This window comes from Sus scrofa, chromosome 11 (genome assembly GCF_000003025.6).
Source record: "Sus scrofa isolate TJ Tabasco breed Duroc chromosome 11, Sscrofa11.1, whole genome shotgun sequence".
Taxonomy (NCBI): domain Eukaryota; kingdom Metazoa; phylum Chordata; class Mammalia; order Artiodactyla; family Suidae; genus Sus; species Sus scrofa.
Window position 1 is genome coordinate 24,477,487 of NC_010453.5, and position 24,083 is coordinate 24,501,569.

Sequence of the window (24,083 nt, forward strand, 5' to 3'; positions counted from 1 at the left end):
ACCTTTGTAAATATATATATATATAATATATAATGTATATATGATGTATCTTTATTCATTGTATATATACATTTGTAATGGATATATATATATATAACATACATATACATTGTAGTTTTATATGTTTATGATACAATATATATTTATACTTTGTAAATCTTTCTATCTTTATATACATATATATAATGTATCTTTATCTGATTGAACAGGAATAGGAACTGGATGACAGAGTAATTCAGAAATTGAAAGGTACCCCTCATTTCCCCTGTAGCATTGATCTGCGTCATCAACAGGAGGAAGGAGGGGGTGGGGAGAAGAAGGAAGCAAAGCAAAGTACAATCTATGCCTACAGATGCCTGTTTGGTGCTTTTCTGTTGAGAGAAGCACGCTTATCATTGAGAAAAACAAGGAAAGAGCCTTTGTGTCTGGTCACTGGTTCTCAGACTTGAGCAAGCAGCGCGATCTCCTAGAGAGCTGGTTGAAACAAAAGAGTTTCTGATCCACTCCGTCCAGGGTGGGGCCTGAGAATTTGCATTTCCAACGCGGGAGCCAGTCCTGCTGGCCTAGGGCCTCAAAGTGAGACAAGCAACCCCTCTCGCCTCTCAAAATCTTTCAGAGATGGGCAAATCTGAGATTTTCCTGAAGCTTAAGACCAGGCCAGAGAAGCAACAAAGTCACCGATTAAGTGGGCAGGGAAAAAGCTCTCCCACCTGGGAATGAACTTCTGCCCATTTAATCAGCAGCTGCTGGGTCAGCGCTGTCACAGAATCTTTTCATGCCAAGAAAATTCAATAACCAGCACCATTCAGAAGCACTTTCAACATCTGCTTGGAAAAAAAAAAGTCTGTCATGACCCAGGATGAATTAAAACTCAAGCTCAAGACCCCATAAGGTAATGTTGCTTTCATGTTATATATTGTTGGGCATCCCAGAATCACAATTCCTCTTGGAAACCCCATAGAGAAGTTTCCACATGAAAAGCAAAGTACATGATGTGTCTATAGACTCAGGCTACAGAAAAATGTATTCTTAATATCAGTTCTTCTGGCCCTACCCCACCCCTAATCTTTTGAACTCTAAGATCATTGCTATTTATGTGCTCAGATATCAACCATGAATTATTCTTCTAAGACTACAGTTTTAGGGTGTCCTGGCCCAACACCAGCCAGTCTAATTAATAATTAGTCTGATATTGACGTGGTAGTTTTTTACAAGAATCTCCCCAGGTGATTCTAACATGCAGCAGGCGTTGAGAAACATTATAACTCATTATTATCCCTTGTTTCCATGAATGGTTCTTTGGTGACATCTCTATTTAGTCATAGATTTACTATATTCTCACAACTTATATTCCACGTAATGAAAATTAAACAATCCCTTCCATTTGCAGCCAACAACCTATTTCCCCTTAGATTATTCTCTTGGGTCCTATTAGAATCAGAGGCCAGGTAACTACTTGTTTCAGACTGGAAGATGGAGGCCAAGAGAGAACTGGATGCCCCTGATAACTCTGAACCTTGAGTCCGTGCCTTCCCACCCCTTTTCTAGAGCTATAAGCCCACCCCATCATAAGATGCAATCATCAGATGTACTCCGAGAAGGGGTATATTTGAAAAAAAAGTGTCCAATAGCCTGTGAGGGGGTTCAGGACCTGCTATCCCCAGTGCTTTGGCATATGGATGGAATAGGTTAGCCAAGGATTTTGAGAAATGACAGATGCCAGAAGGACTGCCTGGCTTCCTCCTTCTCACCGGAAGCAGGTTATAGGCCCTCCTGTGAGAGGCACCTTCCCCACAGGAAGAAAGGGCCATCTTTATCTCTCGAGATGGAAGGACACCCGGAGGAATCTGAAGGAACAGGCCTGGCTGAGTTTCCTGTTTACCACCTTTAACTCCAACCCTGTGCCGTCCTGTCTTGTCCCATCTTCCTTCCTTCCTCCTCCTCCTCCTTCTTTTTTTTTTTTTTTTTTTTTTTGTCTTTTTGCCATTTCTTGGGCCGCTCCCCCGCGGCATATGGAGGTTCCCAGGCTGGGGGTCAAATCAGAGCTGTAGCTGCCAGCCTACGCCAGAGCCACAGCAACACTGGATCCGAGCCCCGTCTGCGACCTACACCACAGCTCATGGCAATGCCAGATCGTTAACCTACTGAGCAAGGGCAGGGATCGAACCCTCAACTTCATGGTTCCTAGTCGGATTCGTTAACCACTGCGCCACGAAGGGACCTCCCTTCCTTCTTTTTTTTTTTTTTTTTTTTTTTTTTTTTTTTTTTTTTTTTTTTTTTTCTGCCTTTTACGGTGACACCAAGGCATAGGGAAGTCCCCAGGCTAGGGGTCAAATCAGAGCTGCAGCTGCTGGCCTACACCACAGCCACAGTAATGCTGGATCCACGCTACATCTTCACCCTGCATACTGTCTCATGGCAATGCCGGATCCTTAACCCACTGAGGGAGGCCAGGGATGGAACCTTAGTCCTCGTGGATACTAGTTAGTGCTAAGCCACGACGGGAACTCCTCGTCCCGCCGTTTCTGTATCTTTCCGCACCTTTCCGCTCTCCATCAAACCGAATATAAAAACCACTCAGCTTAATTGTTGCTGTGGGTCTTCATTTCTTTATGTGTCACATAAAACTTACATTAAATAAATTGGTATGCTTTTTTCTTATTACATTGTCTTCTGTCAGTCTAATTTACAGGAGCCTGACTGGAGACCTCAGTGGAGAGAGGGAAGGTCTTTTTTCTTTTTTTTTTTTCCCCTTTCTCTCTACACCTGTCAAGAAATCCCTAGATTATGGTTCCCTTCTTGTAACTCTGAAAGAAGGCCCTCCTTGATCTTGTCCGGGGATCTGACAGGAGCCTCAACATCAGGAAATATGGTCTCAGAATTCCTGGGGGCTTCAGGAAACAGCAGCCTCAGAACTGGCCAAGCCTTGTTCAGAACTTGGCTGATGAATCCCCCAAACTTTTAAGCCATGAGTGTCCCACTAGGCACATCGGTCTCACGTCTCCAAATGTAACTCCATCTGGGCCACTCCACAGAGCAGGGCCACTCTGTGTGGTCATTTTTCTCAAAGATCAGATACTATGCTATGTACATAGCAAGCACAACTCTCTCTTGAATGGCCCCCTCATATTTTTAATTTTCAGAATTATAGGAAACCCTTCTCAAGGAATACCCAAACTTCACCCTAGCTGACAATTCCATTAACTTCCTAAACTTGGCACTGACATATTTTCATCCACGTGTGTCCTCTTCTTCCGTCGCATGAATTCAAGTGTTTTAAAATTTGCAGAGTTCTTTATTCCCAAATCTGATCATTCAGATGTTGCTTCTGGTTTCTTTGAATTCAAAAAGTTCTGATCATCTAATTTGGGAAAAGACACTACAAAAAACATCCTAACTCCTTTCCTCTGAACTGATTATCCAGATGAAAGAGAACTTTTAAAAAATGTTATAAACAATGTTATACGTGTTTTATCTTATTTTAAATTCAGCTGTAAATTAAAAAAAAAAAAAACCAGTTAACTCTTTGAATACACTTTCAATGCAGTCATGTGTCGTCTACAAGATCAGAATGCCCACAGGTTTGCATAAAGAAGTACTAGTCATTTTGACACACCTCCCAGCAAACAGCCTCCAGCAGAAGCCAGAATCAGTTTCCCCAGTGAGGAAGCTGGCACGCAACATCCGTGCAATCTTCTCTTGGCTGGCAGCCACTAAAAAGAACCCCATGTCCTGCTCCCCAGGAAGACTGGCATCTGCCCTTTCAGAATACAGCATGGTTAGCATCTGTTACACCCAAGGACAAAAAGAACTACCCCCTGGTTTCCAAAAACTACTCACAACTGTTAGGATCATTACCTATAAGTTGCGAAGAAAAATCCTATGAATGAATGAACTTACTTATGGTCACACTGTAATAAGTAGGTTTTTCAACGGATATATGCATTTTTAAATAAGCATAATTTGCACCTACATCATGGTAGCTTCATTTAACCTTTCAAAACAGAACAAAAAGAAAAAAACCAAACTACTGGTAGCTGGCCAAAGAAATCACTGCCAAGTCAAGGATAAAAGAAATCCTCTGACATACTGCCACCTAGTGGACACTGTCCAACATTGACAAGCCTGGGATGCCACAGCCAGACTTCCGCAGGTTTGAAACTGCTCTCCGCCCCAACTCCAGTCTTGAAAACAATAGAGATGAGGACATTTCACAACATTTGAAAATCTTCTCTTTGTGGTATTTTCCTATTTAGACTGCACTGACTTTTTTTTTTCATCTTTGTTGTCAGAATACATTTGAACAGACAAGAAAACAACCAGTATGATTTTTTTTTTTTAATTTTGACTTTTTATTTCACTCATAGGAAGAATGTTGGGATTTCACAATTTCTCCACCAGCAAAAAGAGTACACCAAAGATCAATGTGATTGTGTAACTGTGGTTTCTAAGACTGCTTCTCTTCAACTTCTCCTGAACTCGACATCCAAGAAGTACCATTCCCAGGAGTCTGATGGGGAAAACTTGAAGAGCACAGCCTTCCAGAATAGCATTTAGAATATTTGGCCAAACAGAAGGAGGAGGGAGACACCCCAGAACTGGTTCAGTCTTGATACAGCAAAGCCACTTCGCAGAGAGTCTCCTCTGTAAGAATAAATATAACCCCCTCTTGGTACTATTGACTTCTTTTGACCAGTGATGGGAATTTTGCTGCAGGTAATTGAAACATTTACAACAAACACTAAGCCAGCCTTTGCAAATGCAGCTGGATAACAGCTCCAAAGAAGAATTTGATGGCATTCCAATTCAAGAGTGAATGTTATTAAATTGGTCTTAGTCTGTCTGATGACAGTGGGAGGTTTTGGTTTTTTTTTTTTTTTCTTTTTTGATCTTCCCAAATCTTCTATATTAAACAGATTTGAGCTCCCACTGAGGACACTCCCAGCTGTAAAGATTCCCTGAAAAAGGTCAAGATGCCAGAGTCTGGGCTCATCAGATGAAAATCCCACCTGTGTATTGTGATGTGCGTTGTGTGATCCTTGTGGAACCTGTCAGTCAGAGCACAGGAGAAGCAATTTGTCTAGCCAGATGCTTCTGGAAACCACTGGCACCAGCTCCTAGCTGGGGTCTCAGGTGGCTGCCTCCCTCGGCAACCCAAGCAGCAGCTGTAGGGACATCTGGCTGGTTGAGCAAGGATTTAACACCCCGTTTACCAGATATAATACAGGGTTCATACACTTGTTAACATATGTAATGCATTCATTTTAACATCTTAATGATACCCTTCCTGTAATTCTTCTCCAACCTAGTTACAAGAAGAGTGTATTCATCAGCCGAGTTAGCACATGAATGCCACGCAGGGGTTGTTTCTGAAAATGAATAGCCAGTTTCCTATTCCTGCAGAGAAATCCTGCAGACTTCCACCTTGTAAATAGCTCCGAAATCCATCCCCTCCGCTCTAGCCTGAGATCCCCAGCCTTCCTTCAAGCTTTCATCATTTCTCATTAGGTGTACAATAACAGCCTCCAACCTCCACTTCGGGTCCCCTGCTTTGCTCATACTGGTCCATTGCTGCTAGAGTGAGCATCATAAAATACTCATGGGAGGAAGTCCCTTCTTTTCCTTTTTTTATGTTTTTTTTTTTAATTTATTGAAGTATAGATGATTTACAGTATTGTGTTTGTTTCAGGTGTACAGCAAAGTGCCTCAGGAATATATATATATATATGCATATATAATACGTATTCCTTTTTAGATTATTTTCCATTATAGCTTATTACAAGATTTTGAGTGAGTTCCCTGTGTTATACAGTAGACCCTTGTTGATTATCTATTTTATATATAGTACTGTGTATCTGCTAATCCCAAATTCCTATTTTATCCCTCCCCCTCCTTTCCCCTTTGGCAATGATAAATTCACTTTCTATGTCCAAGAGCCTGTTTCTGTTTTGTAGCTATGCTCATTCGTGTCGTATTTTAAATTCCACATATAAGGAATATCAGATGGTATCTGTCTTTCTCTGTCTGGCTTACTTCACTTAGTATGATAATCTCTAGGTCCATCCATGTTGCTGCCAATGGCATTATTTCATTCCTTTACGATGAGTAATATTCCACTGCGTATGTATCCCACATCTTCTTAATCCATTCATCTCTCAATGAAGCCCCTTCCCTTCTAAAAACCCTCCAGGGGCCGACTGCACACTTCAGGATCAAGTCTATATCCCTTACCTGGGCTTATAAAGCCCTGCACAACCTGGAGGGATACCACTTCAGGCTCTCCTGCTAGTCCTCTCCAGCACCCCCTAATCCCATCACCCCTGAGGACACAGCCTCAGGATGATAGGGATGGAGACGGAGAGTTGTACGGGTAGTTGTAGAAGTCCCACGAAAGGACCATAGATAGAGAGGGAAACCTAAGGAACTTTGGGCGATCACTGTAAGTTAATAATTGCTCTAGAAAGCCTAGTGGAGGCGAGAGATGTGCCTCAGGTCATTGGGTGGGGGATGGGGTGAGGCTTGCATTCAAGTTCAGACCAAGGGCAGGAGTTTAAGGACCACTCTTTGCTGACCTGAATAAGCAGCATGACAGTCCACATTTGACCTTATGGGGTCAAATACTCTCTTACCAACCACCAAGGAGGGCTACTACTTGAAGAAAGAGGAAGAGGCAGTCTTCTCCCACCCCCACTCCCCTTGGATGATAAAACTGTAGCCCACCTAATCCTCGGGGCAGAGCCTCCTTGCCTGCCTGCTTGCATCTATCACAAGCGTCCAAGCTCCATAAATCTATTTCTTGCTATCAGTCTCTCGCTGAATTCTTTCTGTGCCAAGACACAAAGAACCTAAACCTCAGTAAGTCCAGACACCAGCTGAGTGATTCTAATGTAAAAACTGTGGGTTCAAGTCCCAATCTGGGTTCTGGCTGGGTTCAAGCCATAAGTGCTGTCAGTTTCAAGGACATTCAAGCCACATGGAACCATTCAGAGTCATTGCCCTCTGCACGTCTCCTGCCCTCCATCCATGCAGACGTGGCGTACAACTGCTCCCAGGGAAAGACGTCTCACCATCTTATCAACAGCCCATCTTTAATTGAAAAGATGTTATTTCCATGAGCTTTCTAGCTCACGAGGCACAGAAAGAACAGCCACCACGTGTTGTGAGGCAACTAAAGAGGCAGAATTAGAGTAGATGCCTCAGCCTCGCTTTCCTCCTCCCCTAAAGCTCACATGGAACCTCTAAGCCACAGGATGTGAAGGGACACTTGATAAGCGCCCGGATGGGCCTGGAGGCCCCCCCCCCCAGCTGGTTCTGCATAGAGTCAATGGTGACAGTTCAAAAACACCTCAAAGAACGTTAAGAGTAGCAGCCATTAGGGGTTCCGTCACCTAAGTCCATGTTATGAAAAAGGTATTAGTGGAACCTGTGCTTCTCAGCCCAGGTACCCTGCCTGGAGCAGAGCCTCACAGGGTACCAGGACGGAGAGGGCAGCTCCATCCCACCCTGACTCTGGGGGAGGGGGAATGGGCGGGGCCCGGGGAGATGGGCGGGGCCCAGGGAGAGGGGAGACAGCAGTTAAGGCGCAGACCCCGTTCATTCTGAAGGTAACAGCCATCTCCACCTTGACTGTGTAGCTTGACCTTCTGATCCCTAAAATGCATTTCTTTGTATAAACTCCTGATTTTAAAAAATTCTCTCAATGCCAAAGTCTTCTCAACACGGGTCCCCTGCCCTCACGCATCTACCCCGCCTCAACCGCCTAATCGCCCCCTCTCCTCACTGAATCAGCTGCCATGCCGCAATTCTTGGAGAAGAGCTGTGCGAGATGCAGACTGGCCTGCTCTCCCCCCACGTGCAGTCAGCCGGCGCTCATTTCTCCCGGAATCAGTCTCCTGATCAGAACAGACATGTCTTTGTGCACAGATAATGTACTCTATCCACCGTGCCCTTGTTTTCCTAAAGCAGAGGGATGCTCTCCTGGCAGGGCGATGGCTACGCTGGGAATAGGAAATTAGTTTTTATTGTTTAACCTTCATGGTTTAAATGAGGAAGTTTCTGCTATAGGTAAAGGGCCCCTCGGGTTTTCATAAAGTAACCTTATGACAGCAATATTAGTCTCCATAAAGAGCCCAATGTTAAAATGTCTTGCGCTAGGGTACTTGTTAAAAAAAAAAAAGTGTAATCTGGAGTTCCCACTGTGGCACAAAGGGATTGGTGGCATCTTGGGAGCTCTGGGGCAGTGGGTCAGATCCCCGCCAGGCACAGTGGGTTAAAAGATGTGGCACTGCAACAGCTATGGCTCGGATCTGATCCCTGGCCCAGGAACTCCATATGCCATGGAGCGGGGGAAAAAGGTGAATCAGAGCTTCTGACATTCACAAAGCCTCATCTCCTCTGCAGAAAGTCAGACTCTCACAGACTCTGCCCAAAGGATTTCGGAGGCTAGGAATGGAACCCAAAGTGGAACAGAGGCACCAGGACAGCCACTGTGGACCAGTGAGGCCAGGGAGGGAGGAGGCGGGGTGGCCGGTGAGGGTGCACCCGCCTCAAAGTCCCTATGGTGTTCCTGCCCCAAAGAGGGAAGATGCTCCCTTCTGGAAGAAGCAGGAAAAGCACCACTCTTGAGAGTGAGCTCCAGCCTTTCCAGACACCAGTACTGTGAAGTGTCTGGCAAACAACCGACCACCCGATGACCCCAAGAGCAGGGGTGAGCACAGGTCACTCACATAGTCATTAAACTGGTTCTTTAAATTCTTACTGAGCGCTTACTAGGTACCTGCCACTGCATAGAGAAATCAAGCATCACACAGTCTCCATCCTTGGAAAACTGGAATGAGTCAGACCCGCCCCAGGCTCTTGAGGTCATTGCTATGAAGCCCTAGGTGTGCACAAGAGGGCTCCTCACCCCAAAGATGGGCAGGCAGCCAACACTGAGGGACCTTCGGGAACTAATGCCTGAGCTCAATTTTGAAAGACAATTAGAAAACGGTACACAAAGAAGAGCCTGGAATGGGACATAAAGGACATGCACAAAGAACCTGTAATTCATCAATCTGTCCATCCATCCATGCATCCATCTGATCCATGCATTCATCTGATCCACAAAGCTCCCTAATGGCTGCTAGGGCCAGGCGTCCTCCAGGATGCTAAGATGCTGCGTGTCCAGGACAGATATCCACTGTGCCTATGGTCACAACAGGGAGGCAGGGGACAGGGCAAAGGAGGACACTGCCAGGTTAGCGAACTTCTAGCACTACCGAGGTGGGGCCACTGAGCATGAGCTGAGGTTGGGGGAGGAGGTAAGGTAAAGAGAGAAGTCTCATAAGGTAATGAGACTGGAGAGGCTGGGGTTGGAAGGAGGGTTCCAGAACACAGAAGACTTTGTAGTAACTGTTCAGCAGCTCAGACTTTATTCTGATGACTACAGGGTCCCCTGACGGATTTTCTTAAGCAGGAATGTAAGTGATATGGTCGGATTTGCATTTTAGAGGTCACTCAGCTGCAGAGAGGACAGACCAGAGGCAGTATAGGTAGGAGGGGTTGGCCATTTGCAGTTGTCCAGGCGAGAAATGGTGATGGTGACACCTGTATTAATGTGACAACAATAGTGGCACAGAGAGAAGTATTTGAAGGTTTAGGAAGGAGGTAGAATTCACAGATTGGGAGTGAAAGTAGGTGAGTGAGCATCTGAGACCACCTCCTGGCTTCTGGTGTGGGGTGATGGAGAGGACGGATTGTCATCCACTTGGAACGGGCAGGTCAGATAAGAAGCAGGTCTAGAGGCTGAGAAGAGATGCTGAGCTCACCAAAAGCTTCTGATGAATATGACCTCACAGTTTATAATTATCATGATTATGTTTACTCCTGCCACCACCACCACCATCCCCTAGTGTCCTCAAAGGGCAAATACTGACAACTAGGGTAGAACCCTAGGATGAGGAAGCTACGTGAGAACCGACCTCTCAGACCCTGAATCTCAAAGAGTTCAAGCCAACATTTGTTGTCTGGTCATCTTAGATATAAAGACTGTTCTCTGAAACTTCCAAGAGTCCATCTTCTCCACACCACACAGGCTGCCTCCTTCTTCTCAAAGATAGTCATTTCAGGCACCAGCAGCTTCCCCATCTTCTGGGGGCTCTCACCGCTTCTTAGGAGGCTTAGAACACCTCTTTGGTCCCAGTGCTCTATCAGTACCCACACTAAAGCCTTCCTTTAAAGACAGATCAGCCCTTCCAAGAAAAGATTTCCCAAATCACAAAGTCTACTCCTCAACTACCAGATCTGAATCTTTGTAACCGATTTGGAAGCCTTTTGTTTATCTTTTAAACTAGGTCCCCAAGTGATTCTTAAGCTCAAGCAGGTTTGGGAAGTTCCCATCGTGGCTCAGTGGTAATGAACCCAGCTAGCATCCATGAAGATTCAGGTTCGATCCCTGGCGTAGCTTAGTGGGTTAAGGATCCAGCATTGCTCTGAGCTGTAGTGTAGGTCTCAGACAAGGCTCAGATCTGGCATTGGTGTGGCTGTGGCGTAGGGGTAGGCAGGCAGCTATAGCTCTGATTTGACCCCTAGACTGCAAACCTCCATATGCCATGGGTGTCGGCCTAAAAAGATATAAAATAAAAACAAAAATGTCAAGCCAGACTATCTTTTCTTTCATCTGGAGTACTTCCAGCATGAAGATAAGCCCACCTCTGACAATATCACAACATTTCCTTCTTGCAAACACCCCTCCCTTTTACCCTGGGTCTCCCCTGAGGTCCAGCACATGGCAGCCAATGGCAGCACATGGCCTTTTGTTGGGCAAAAGGCCGTGGATGGTCTTGTTTTATAGGAAACTTTTGTGGGTCATACTTCAGCTTTCCCAAAGCTGTCCCATAAAGACAGCTTTTATAAATACTAGATATGATTGGGGTTGATTGAATTGCAGTTCCCAAAACAGTTACGGCAGAGATGAAATCCCATTGGAAAAACCACTTACATGACTAACATCTTGATTTGGGAACCTCAGTGCCCTGAAACCCCAAGTTATCTTGTGGGTTTTCAAGAACCTTTCTTGAGACACATACTCACATACAAAGGCAAAGAAATAATGAATGGGGCTTAATTTTTTCCCTTGTTTTTGTTGTGTGTATGTTTAACTAAAAAGCAAATAAGAAATAATAGCTAGAGAACAACTTCAGTGATTATAATTTCATAAGCACTTAAGAGCTACTCAATTTTTAATTGATTTCTTATGTATTTTAATTTTAAAAACGGGACTAGACCTTATGTAATAACAGACGTTGGGATTCTAAGGAATCATCTTTACATACAGAGAAAACAACCGTCTAAACTGATGAACTTTCTGGTTTTAAACGAATGTTCTTGAATCCACAAAACGTACTTAAAACTGCAAGTGAGAATCTAAGTTTACTCAAATATCACAGATGCATATGACTTAAAAAAAAACCAAACAAACAAACAAAAAAAAACCCTTTAAAAGTCCATCAAAAAGATGCATGCTATTAAATCTACTTTGAAATTTCTCTCTCTCCCGGAATCTAAATAATCCTAAAGTACTTTAACTTGTAGAAAATAAAATCTTAACCGTTCCAATTTTTCATAGACTTTTGCATCCATAGAGTTAACCCTTGCTCATAGAGTGAGCCCACTTTCCTGGCTAAATAGGGTTTAGTGAATATCAGAGACCACGCATTGTGCCCCAGAATCCATCCTCCCCTCTTTCTGATGATTATAGGCAACCTCCTTCTTCAAGCTTTGGTACAAAGGGCCGCCCAGCTAGGGATTACGATGTGCAGCCTACTTTGCTGCATCAAAGTGTCATCTTAGGAGTAAATTACAGCCAAGAGGATGCTACCAGAGGTGATGACGTCCCAACTTCCAGACACTGCCTTCACTTTTTCCTTCTCCCTTTTCTCTATCTGGAAATGACAACATATGAAGACACCAACTTGGATCCAGAGATGGAAGGTAGCTGTTGATGGAGGTGCCTCCCTGCCAGCCCAGGACTGTATATCACTGCATATGAGGGAAAAAGATTGTCTTCGTTCACTGAGTGATGGGTCTGTTTGTAACGGCATAGGCTATAGGAAATAACAATGAATATATGACTGAGGATCACTAAGTTGTGACTTTGTGTACATCATTCTAAATATCAGGAGACAGCTTCATTTATAGTGTGAACCCTATGGGAGATGAGGCCACCTGATCCCCAGGGAATAAAATAAGAATTCCAGGTAAGAATTAATTGTTCAGTAATTATGAATCTACTCCTACTCCCCATTTGCCATTAAATCCTGGGAGGCCCAGAGACTTACTGACTCCAGGAAATGCTGAGTCAAGAATATGCTAATAGCACAGCTTGGCGGTCATCCTCGTCACCACTGGCTTTTCATCGCCTGAGGTGGAATTAGAGAGTTTTATAAAATCACAAGAAGAAAGCCAGAGCTGTGATTTTAGTTCACATTTTAGGCCTGGCTCTCTATCACGTACCAGCTATGAAGAGGCAAAAAGACCTGGAGAAATCACGACTAAAGCGAGAAGTCTGGATGAAGGAAACTTTTAACAGAAATTAACATTCATTGTGACGGTACCGAGGCATTAGTGCTTCAGGCCATAATATTAATAATTATCCACAATAACATTGGTAAGACATCCAACAGGTGAGAACCAGGCTTATAACAGGCTGGATGGCTTTAGGAGCTGGCTGATGACCCATGTTTGCTCAGAACTATTCGTCTACGGAATTCAAGAAGTCATCCGTCATTTACTTGTTCTTTCCTTCAATCCTGAGTCTAAATCAGGCATCATGCACTCAAATGCGAGCGGGATGGCCGCAGTCCTCGTCCTGCCGGGGCTGTAGCTTTGTTCCACCATCTCTAAATATATCTGGGGGAAAAACTGTAATGCTCCCCAAACTTACGCATGTATTTATATCAGTATAAACGTTAAAACATTCCTGTATATTAAGTACCTTATAAAATATTCACAAATATGAGCTTTTTTTTTTTTTTTTTTTTTTTTTTGCTTTTTTAGGGTCTCACTTGTGGCATAGGGAAGTTCCCAGGCTAGGGGTCAAATCGGAGCGACAGCTGCTGGCCTACACCACAGCCACAGCAATGTGGGCTCTGAGCCGTGTCTGCGACCTACACCACAGCTCACGGCAACTGGATTCTCATCCCACTGAGTGAGGCCAGGGATCGAACCTGCCTCCTCACGGATACCAGTCAGATTCATTTCTGCTGAGCCACAATGGGAACTCTGCAAGTATACTTTAAAGCTAATGTCAAAAATGCATACCCATGAGCTTCTTTCCCATATCTTAGGGGATCACCCGACTGCACTGAGCACCCCACTCTGGAGAGGAAGGTGAGGGCTGTGCTTGGCATATTGACCTCTCTCCTCCCTATCACCCTTCCAGAAACTTTTAAAAGGAAGTCTCAGGAAGTTGGGTTGACAAATGAGTGCCCAGTGGGAAATCAACACCCGGGCGTGGTAACAGCGGGTAGAGTCACCACCCCAGGGCTCAGGCTGTGTAAATATACAAACAGACGGCTTTTCATGTGACTGGCCGGGAGGTCTGAGGGCCAGGTTCCCCTGCTCAGGCCTGAACTCCCCACACCACTCCTCGGGTCGGCAGAGGCTGCTGAGGCCGCCAAATCTGGAACAAGAATTGCTTTATAAATCGGACCCCGTATTTGCCCTGCTGTTTTCCTTATTGTCATAGACTGTTATGAGAGACTTTGTAAATTGTGGTTGGTAGGGTTGGATCACTAAGAGGCTTTCAGAGTTCTGTGCAAAAGGGGAAAAAAAGCCAAGAAAACCCAGCCACAAACAAACAAAAAAAAGGGGGTGGGGGGAATAGCACTACTTGTCTGACCAAAGATGGGCTGGGTAAACACCACTTTTTGCACACATATAATGTGATATTGTGCTATTGTGCTTATGTCTGGCATTTGTTACTGCTGGATGGGGAGATCTCTCAGTAAAGACTGTAGCCACAAATGTAATTGTTTTACGGGTTCACCCAGTATCTATATCAGACCTAAAACTAAGATTCAGACCTACTTACAAATGCCTGATACATCTATCCTATTTTTAGCATCGCCAAGAGAAATGAGGAATCTGATTCTTTTGGCAAGATGTGTAGAATGTCACATCCAACCAGTAATTCTCGTTGCAGGAAAACACATTTGGCAAATCATTATTTGGCTAAAATAAGAGAAGAGTAAATCCTTGGTTATAGGAGAAATTATAGCCAAGTGCCTAGCAGAGTAAGTGCATTTAATGAAATTGCTTGATTCTAATGAGAAGCTATGAATAAATGCTCATCTCTTTCATAAAGATCCTCTTATCTGGGGGAAGAAGTGGCATCGTCTACTTCCAAACACACAATGGTATATTATGACAGCTTCTTATTCTTTAAAAAGAATTATCTGTGTGTAATATCCTTACGCGTGAATAATAGGTAAAATGCTGTAGCACACAAAAACACACGTGAAATCAATAAAATAAAGCTCCACTCCACTGTACTGAGAGTCATGTTAGTCTACTAGTGTAATTAAAACGGTGTGTCCTTGAATTTCCTGGTGGCTCCGAAGGTTAAGGTTGCAGCGTTGTCACTGCTGTGGCTCAGGTTTGATCCCTGGCCTGGGAACTTGTGCATGCTGTGGGCGTGGCCAAAAACAAACAAACAAAAACCAAAAAAACCGGGTGTCTTTAATAAAAGCAGTTGACTATTCTTGTCTGCCACCAAGCTTTCTTCTTCTGGCTTGCCAGGCACTGAATCTCTCATAATTGGTCTTACTCATTTGGCACGAGGCACCCAAAAGGCTCCTACAACAGTGAAAATTCTGCCATTATGGTTCATTAACACCTTTAAGTACAAATTGGCTTGTCATGCTCTCTAGACAGTCACATAGAAAGTTCCAAGGAAATGGGACAATGAATGGGAAGTTCTGATGGGGGAGATGGGGACAGAAAGCCCACGGAGACAGCGGAAAGGGAGGGCTTACCAGGGAGCAGCTACTGCCCACTTCTCTCTAAGATGTGTTTTCACTTAGGACATGAGGTAAGGCTATCACTTTTTAAAAAGAGCAAATAAACTGTCCCAGTACCATTCTGAATAATCCAAACTACGCCCACTTATTCAAAATTATTTATTTATTTATTTATTTATTCATTGTCTTTCTGGGGCCACGCCCTCGGCATATGGAAGTTCCCAGGCTAGGCCTACACCACAGCCACTGCAACGTCAGATCTGAGCTGCCTCTGCAACCTACACCCCCGCTCATGGCAACACCAGATCCTTAACCCACTGAGCGAGGCCAGGGATCAAACTCGCATCCTCATGGATGCTAGTCAGATTCGTTACTGCTGAGCCATGATGGAACCTCCCCCCCAAAATTAATCTTACATTAAATGATACACACACATACATTCACACACATACAATGAGGTCTATGCTAGTGTTTGTTCTCTTATATGGATTATGACTTTGCGTGGTTCTGTCTTTACATTATCCAATCCTATTTTAAATGCCGCCGTAGAGTTTGCTAGTTTTATTTCCATGCTTTGTACATTCCTTGTTAAGCTAATTTTTTCAGGCTTTTGAAAAATGAAGGATGCAATCTTTCATTCATGTTTTCTCATTATTGTTTGAAATGGGAGTAGCTAGTGATTAGTAACTACTAACTTTTACAAACTGATTTAGTTTGCTCGTAGCCCTTCAGCTACTTCGAATCTTCCCAAGTATACAATCATATCACATGCAGATTCTGCCTTCTATATATTTGATTTCATTCTCATATGTAATCACAGCACATGCTGAGCAATGTTTGAGAACATGGAGACAGTTGGTATCATTGGTATGTTCATGATATTAAGAGAACTGCTCCTATTTTTCATCATGCTAATTTTTAGTTTGAACTACTTAGATGAACATCAAGAATCCAACTATTTTCTACTCTATTTTCTAACGGAATTTTTAAATAAATTTTATTGGAGTATAGCTGACTTAACAAAGTTTTGTGTTAGTTTCAGGTGTTCATCAAAGTAAATGAGTTGTACATATTCAGATTCTATTTTCTAATGGATTTTAAACATCAGAAATAAGTGCAAAATTTTGTCAATCGCTTCTCAGTGTCCGGGAGATGATAATGTTTTTCTCCTTTAACCTGCTCGGATCAACCATCCTTATATCCTCATAAGTAAATGTTAATGGTATCTGTTCCTCTTCATATTACTTATTTTCAAAATTGTTTTGGCCTATCTTGCATACTTCATCTTCCAGAAGAAACCCAAAGCATAATTTTTAAGAACAGGGACACCAATGAAACGAAAAGTTGAGCTTCTTTTCATCGTAGGGAGATGCGATATGGGTTAATCGAAACAGGAAATTAGGAGGCAATCATTTACCGAAGCAGAATGACCTTAATTAGGGCTTCAGTTTTGACCTCATGGATTACCTCTAGTACATGCAAATGTTGTTGATAGATAGATTATTCAGTATTTGAGAGGTGGGATAAAAACAAGCAGACTAATAAAAATAAAACAAAACAATAAAAAATGAGTTAGAATTTGTCCTCTCAGTCTGACTTCTTCTCTAGGTAGAATATTTTCTGGGCCCATCCATGTTGCTGCAGATGGTCATATTTCATTCCTTTTTTAAAAAATTGATTTTATTTAAGCGGGGCTGATTTGCAATGTTGTGTTAATTTCTCCCTATACAGCAAAGGGATTAAGATATATGTATAAGATAGAAACATACACACATTATTTCCATTACTGTTGCTCTCAGGATATTGAATATAGTTCCCTGTACTATGCAGTAGAACCTTGTTGTTTATTCATTCTATGCAAATAGTTTTCATCTGCTGTAGTTTGCATCTGCTCATTCCTTTTTAAATCTGATATCACCTATATATGGAATCTAGAAAATAGTATAAAGAAATCTACCTACAAAACAGAAATAGACTCATAGACAGAATATAAACTTATGGCCACCAAAGGGGAAAGGGAGGGAAGAAGGGAGAATTAAGAGCATGAGCCCAACAGATATAAACTACTATACATAAAATAGATGAGCAACAAGGATTCCCTGTATAGCGCAGGGAATTATAGTCAGTATCTTGTTGAATATAACCTATAATGGAATATAGGTTATTACAATGGAATGAAAAAAAACGAATCACTGTTGCTGTGTACCTGAAACTATATATAGAGTATTTTTGTTGTTGTTGTTTTTTGTTTGGTTGGTTTTTTTGGCTTTCTAGGGCCAGACCTGAGGCATATGGAAGTTCTCAGGCTAGGGGTCAAATCGGAGTTCTAGGTGTGGCCTACACCACAGCCACAGCAATGCCAGATCTGAGCCACGTCTGCAACCTACACTACAGTTCATGGCAATGCCAGATCCTTAACCCACTGAGCGAGGCCAGGGATCAAACCTGCATACTAGTCAGATTTGTAACCACCAAACCACGACGGGAACAACCTAATACAATATTATAAATCAACTACACTTCAGTTTAAAAAAAGAACAGCAAGTTGAGTATTAGATTTCACAATGCACACAGCTCAGGAAGTCCCCTTTTCCTCAATTGTGGCTCAGGATTTTTAATGATAATTTCAAATTGAGAATCTTGCAAATGTTATGTTTCTCTCCTCCACTAATACACAGTTCTTCAATGTATAGCTTAAAATGCCTTAAGAACATGTTCTCTGTATTCTAAATTATTGTATTAATAAAAGAATTACTTCCAGGTCTTAAATAGACCTAGAGGTTGCCTAAGGCTAGTATGTACTCAATATGTTTATTGCTGCTGGTGATTAAAAAAAAAAAAAAAAAACCACTCAGTGGTTTTCTGCAATGTCATATTGGTTTTTGTCTTTTTGTTTTTGGGGTTTGTTTTTTTTGTTTGTTTGTTTGTTTGTTGTTTTTTTGTTTTTTTGCTTTTTAGGGCCATACCCACAGCATATGGAAGTTCCCAGGCTAGGGGTCAAATCAGAGTTATAGCTGCCGGCCACAGCCACAGCCACAGCAACATGGGATCCGAGCCGTGTCTGTGGCCTGCACCACAGCTCACAGCCAACACCGGATCCTTAACCCACTGAGTGAGTCCAGGGATTGAACCTGCATCCTCATGGATGCTAGTCGGATTCATTTCCACTGAGCCACGATGGGAACTCCCTCATATTGTTTTGATGTACTCTTAGAAAAATGATCGAACATGCTCTGTCTTTAAAGATATGTCTTTGACTGAATCATCAACAATGATGTGAATTAGTAATACTAGCAATAACAGTGATAAACATTAACTGAGTACATACTCTATTTCCAGTACTGTGCCTAGATCCTCTACGTCTGTTACGTCAGACGAGATTGGGCATGTTCAAGGGTGGCATGACCATAGACATACACCCATTGTTTTAAATCACCCACCATCCCCCAGGAAGGTATTGTGAGCTCCACTTTATAACAATGAGAATGCCAAAGCGAAGAATATGAAGTACTTTAGCCAGATCACACTGAATCAAACAAAAGGCTATCTGACTTCACATGCCACAGTTTTTCCTATAATACATATATGAATTAAGATAATGTGAGCAGAAGATAAATACAGGATAGCAGTCCTTTAATTTCCAATTTCTTCCCATAGTAATAAAAAAAATCAGAAGTTACTTATTTTTCGTAGTTTAACTCAACAAAAGCAGGCAAAGAAAATATTATGGAACATTAAAAAGTGAATTAGACTAGTGGAATTGCTCTAACTCAAAAATTACAATATAAGATCAAAAGATCAAATTTATTTATTTATTTATTTTTATTTATTTATTTTTTTTTTTGTCTTTTTGCCATTTCTTTGGGCCGCTCCCACGGCATATGGAGGTTCCCAGGCTAGGGGTCCAATCGGAGCTGTAGCCACCGGCCTACACCAGAGCCACAGCAACGCAGGATCCGAGCCGTGTCTGAGACCTACACCACAGCTCACGGCAACGCCGGATCCTTAACCCACTGAGCAAGGGCAGGGATCGAACCTGCAACCTCATGGTTCCTAGTCGGATTCGTTAACCACTGCGCCACAACGGGAACTCCCAAAAGATCAAATTTAAAGCCACATTTTAAAATATGCATCTACTGCATAAAACTAAGCACCTACACACTAATTATAATGAAAATGTAATATTTACAAGCAATATGCTTGTATAGATCCTAGAGCAATATATCCATCATTGATTCTATAATGCACATTTTTATGACATTTCAGCATCTCAAGTTAAGATGCAGCTAGAATCTATGACAATCCTGTTTAACTCTTCAGTTAGTATTTTTTCTATCTTTATCATGCATGAAATAATAAAGTTGAAAATTCGTGGTATCTTAAGCTTGATGAAACATAGCAAATATCAACTTCAAGGGCTACACAATACAGCTTTATCTCTTTACCTCCACCTCCAACACATATGCTCATTTTAAAAAATGCTGTTCCTATGTATGGATCTTTAAAAAGGAAACTAATTACATTTAAGTTCAATTAGGATTTAAGGGATTTGAGAACTTAAGAATTTACTCTAAGCTGATCAGAGATATAGCCCAGGGAGTTGCAAACTTGAGGCTGGGATGGACAAGTAGATGCAAGAATCCATGCGGATGTGCATCCAATTATGCAGTGTGCACAGATGTTTACTTAAGTAGGCAATGTGTACAGATATGCACGTGCTGGAGTCACAGGGTTCTACCCAGTTCTTGGTGGAGTTAGTAAGTAAATAATTCTAAGGCTGCAGAATTCTCAAGTGACTTTATCCAGGAAAGCAAGACAGGCAGTTATTACAGTGTTTCTCAATTGGTACTGTCGGTGTAAAGAGGTGATTGGTCTCCCCTGTTCCCATCTTCTTTCTTCCTTCTCACCCAGCTCTCCCAGAGAATGAGCCAATGGACAGAGAATTTCCATCTCACCCACCACATCAATTCCTGCTCCACCCGCTTACTCCCTCACCTCAGATGACAACAGTGAATGAGTTACAGTTATTCTCAGATAACTGTATCTGGATCCACAGACATGGAACAGGGGATCCTACCATCCCAAATTCAAATATAAAGGAAGCAGCTAGCAGAGAATCCTGAGAGCTGAGGGAATGGTTTCTAAGGCAGGGATTCAAACTAGCAAACTGACTCCTTGACGACCTCAAAGCATCTTTGTCCCAGTGTGAATTTAATCCCTCCTCCAAAAATAAGGGGCAGCGGGGGAGGAAGGGAAGAAGGAAGAGAGGGAAGAAGGGAGGGAGGGAACGTGGTGGAAGGAAGGAAAGAAAAAGAAAGGAAGGAAAGAGAAAAACATCTGCATGAACATCTCTGGGCGCCATAATTAACTACCACCAGCTGCAAAAGAATTCTGCTCATCCCTCAAAAGAAGTCTCATCGGCTCTTGAAAAAATTATTAAAATAAAAAAGAACAAAGTCAACAGCACTTAGCGGGTTTTAGTAGAGTCAGTGAGGGCCCTTGACATGTCAGCTCCATGTGGACTCACCTTTTGCACAGCTGCTTGAAAGGCCTGTTTAATTCTCTTACACGAATCAGGTATTAATTTTGAGTCTTGACTCTCCAGAGTTGTGTCTTGCAAATCCGTGTTTTCATGGAGTTGGAAAATTCTATTAATGCAGTGAGTGTCATCTTCTGATATTCTATTAGGATCCATCTGAGGAGGATAAAAACGTGAGGATGTCAGTGCTCATGCTGCTATTTAATAAAGTGTGACTGAAGGACGAAAGAATTCCTTCTTGCAAGAGTCCCTCTGTCCCCAGCAGTTAACAGTTAATACAGTTATCCTCAAGGAGGTGAAAACATTCACTTCTAATTCATTTCTATCATCCACGACACACGTGTACACATGTGATTCGTGGGAAATGATCAAAACCATCTGACGATGTAGAAGTCCTCATAGCAGAGAAAGGCATCAAAGAAATTACAGGTGTTCAGGACAGGGAGAGAAAGCTTTTTGTCTTTAAGTCCTATGCCGCACTCTAGGGATTATGAAGGCCATTTGGATACTCATGGCATGAAACCTAACATCACAAAATAAACACGATGTGAGATGAAATTAACATCGCTTAGCCACCATGTTTGCCTGGCCTTTTCCCCTAATCAATGTGTATTTTTTTTCCCTTTTTTATACAGCCACATCTGTGGTATATGGAAGTTCACAGGGCTAGGGGTCGAATCAGAGCTAGAGCTGCCAGTCTACGCCACAGCCACAGCAACGCCAGAGCTGAGCCGCATCTGTAACCTGCAATGCAGCTTATGGCAATGCTGGATCCTTAACCCACTGAGTGAGGCCAGGGATCCAAGCTGCATCTTCAGATCCTAGTCAGGTTCTTAACCCATTGAGCCACAATGGGAACTCCTCAATGGGAATTTTAATTGGCCAAAGAAGGGAGGAAGAAATCCTTTTCCTAGCCCCAAAGAAAATCTGAAGCCAGAAGCATAATCTCCCTTTTTGTTGAACCTCTGGGTTTTCTTAACCTGGAGTGGTGCATCCATTGGTGGGTGCCTGAGAAGGTGCATGGTGACATTTGGTGTCCCTTGGGATGGGAAGGGCTCCTGGTATGAGCAAGCCATGAGGACACATGCTGAGAAGATGCTAAAATTCTTGAGGTGTGGGGGACTGTCCCACCCAAAATATCCCCATCTAGTCAAAACAGATGCCAGCACAGGCATTTCTTTAAGTCTTACTCTTTTCTTACAATTGTCTGCCAGCTTCTCCTGGGGCTCTGTTAAGACTTTGTTGTGGTTTCAACCGCCAAGTAAAAGGTAGAGATAATTAGCTCTCTAATTGTTTTAATAATAGTGGTTTAATTTATTGCCCTCTTCTCTCAAAAAAATCCAAGGTACTTCACGTGCATTTGCTTATTAGCAGGTACAGGCTAGATTGCAAAAAGGAAAAATGACGTAAGTTTGCAGTAACCAAGGCCCAGTCAATTAATACCGAGTCTCTTATTCTCTAGCTTAATTATCTTTTTAAAAGTCATCAGAAGATGTGCAGGTTTATTAACCAGCCATCAGAAATCAACTAGAAAGTACCCTATCCATTTTTGAGATGCTCAAAATGAAATGAGAGCCTTTTAACAAATGTGCACCCCCAATATAAATTTTATCATTTTACTCTTGCAAAATATAAGGATTCTCTATAATCACAGGAGAGATATCACTTATGAAGCAAAACTATTTGCAATCCATATTTATTTTTTTCTCACTTAAAATAATTAGTATAAATCAGTCTATGTGAGTTTTTATAGAAGGCAAGCTTTCAATTCCATACTTTTTTTTTTTTTTTTTTTTTCAAAAACTCACTTCTACCAAGAAGTTTCCCACAAAACCAGAGAAACTTGGGCAACTGATATGAAGGGTCGTTGGGTTCAGACCTCAAGGAAGAATTATACAAAGGCCTCGGTTGGCTCCCCACCAGAAAGCTGCTGAGCTAAAGGAACAGTGTGGTATTAGCGGAGAAATGCCTGGGGACCCTAACACTGGTTAAGCTCCAGTCCTGCTGACAAGCAAAGTGCCATCAACAGAGGCAGCAGATCCCTGCTAATCTCGCTATTAAAGGATAGGTCAGGCACCCGTAGAGTCGCAGGCTCAGCGGGAGCCTGTTAGAAATACAGAAGCTCAGGCCCCGCCCTGGACAGTGCCTGGGAATCTGCACTCTAACCAGATCCCAGTGGTTCTGATGCACATTAGTGTTTGAGAAGCAATGCTTTCAAGTACTAAATGGACAAAAGACGATAGTCTGCTCTTAAAAATGTCTCCACATTCCCTTGCACACCAATTTGAGATTTTTTTCACAAGTCATACCAGTGAGCACAAAGATGCTGCGATGGTCAATAATGGCTGACGGTTTGATGCAAAGAAATGGGATGCAAAGATTTTTGTCTCTTCGCTCTTAAAAAATGTCCATGCCCAGATCCCACTCTTGGCCAGTTTAATCAACATTCCTAAGGAGAGGGGTCAGGTGAGTCTCTCTCCCCAAGGGTTTCTTTTTTTTTTCCCCAAGTGTTTCTAATGCGTAGGTGAGAACTGCTGTTTCAGAAGGTCATGTTACAGCTAAAACATACAGAAAACGTCGCCAATTGTGTTCCTAAACAAAAGTATGGCATAACTACTTTTGATATACTCACTTATTTTGGTTACTTAATATATTTTGTTATTTTTCAAAATTTATTTTACTGAAGTATGTTGATTTAGACTATCATGTGATATCCTGGTGCCCAGCAAAGTGATTCAATTTTACATGTATATGATAGTCTGCATCTGCTGATCCCAAACTCCCAACCCATCCCTCCCTCAACTCCCTCCCCCTTGGCAACTACAAGTGTGTTCTCTATATCTGTGAGTCCATTTCTGTTTCATAGGTAGGTTCATCTGTGCCATATTTTGGATTCCACATATAAGTGATATTGTGGTATTTGTCTTTCTCTTTCTGACTTACTTCACTTGGTATGATAATCTCTAGGTCCATCCATGTTGCTGCAAATGGCATTCTTTTGTTCTTCTTTATGGCTGAGTAGTATTCCATTGTGTCTACGTGCATTTTCTCTATCCAGTCAGTTGTCAAAGGACATTTAAGTTGCTTCCATGTCCTGGCTAATGTGAACAGGGCTGCTACGAGCACAGGGATGCATGTATCTTAGAAATTTATTTTTAACCTACAAGCAACTGTCTTTCTTATTCCAGTGCTCTTGATGCTCCCCATTTCTGAAAATAGAGACCAGAAGAAAGGGCAGAGTAGAGGTGCTGGGGTGCAGGGCCAGCCACACACACAGGCAAACCCTTCATCTGCTCCTGTGGTCTTGATGCTGCAGGAGCTGTAGGGCAGGGTGAGGGGCTGGTGCCAGACCCTCATGGTGTTCAGGGAGTAGCTAAACAAATGTACCCTCCTCCCCAACAATAGGTACTTTGCATGATGGAAAAATTACACTTTTGCATCTATTTTAGCTACTAATGAGACCATCTACATATTACAAATTAGAAACGGGTATATTTCTAGTGTTGCAAATTATCTGAAAAGCTTTTTCAGTAAATTCAACATGC

At 42.5% G+C, this 24,083-nt stretch overlaps 1 protein-coding gene across 1 annotated transcript in view; it reads right to left on the reverse strand.

The window, feature by feature from the left end:
* TNFSF11 (TNF superfamily member 11) overlaps positions 1-24,083 on the reverse strand; it is a 37,411-nt gene that overhangs the window by 9,476 nt on the left and 3,852 nt on the right. The window contains exon 2 of the mRNA XM_001925694.6: positions 20,527-20,694. Within this exon, the coding sequence (XP_001925729.4) occupies positions 20,527-20,694 (168 nt within the window). The remainder of the gene's footprint in view (positions 1-20,526; positions 20,695-24,083) is intronic.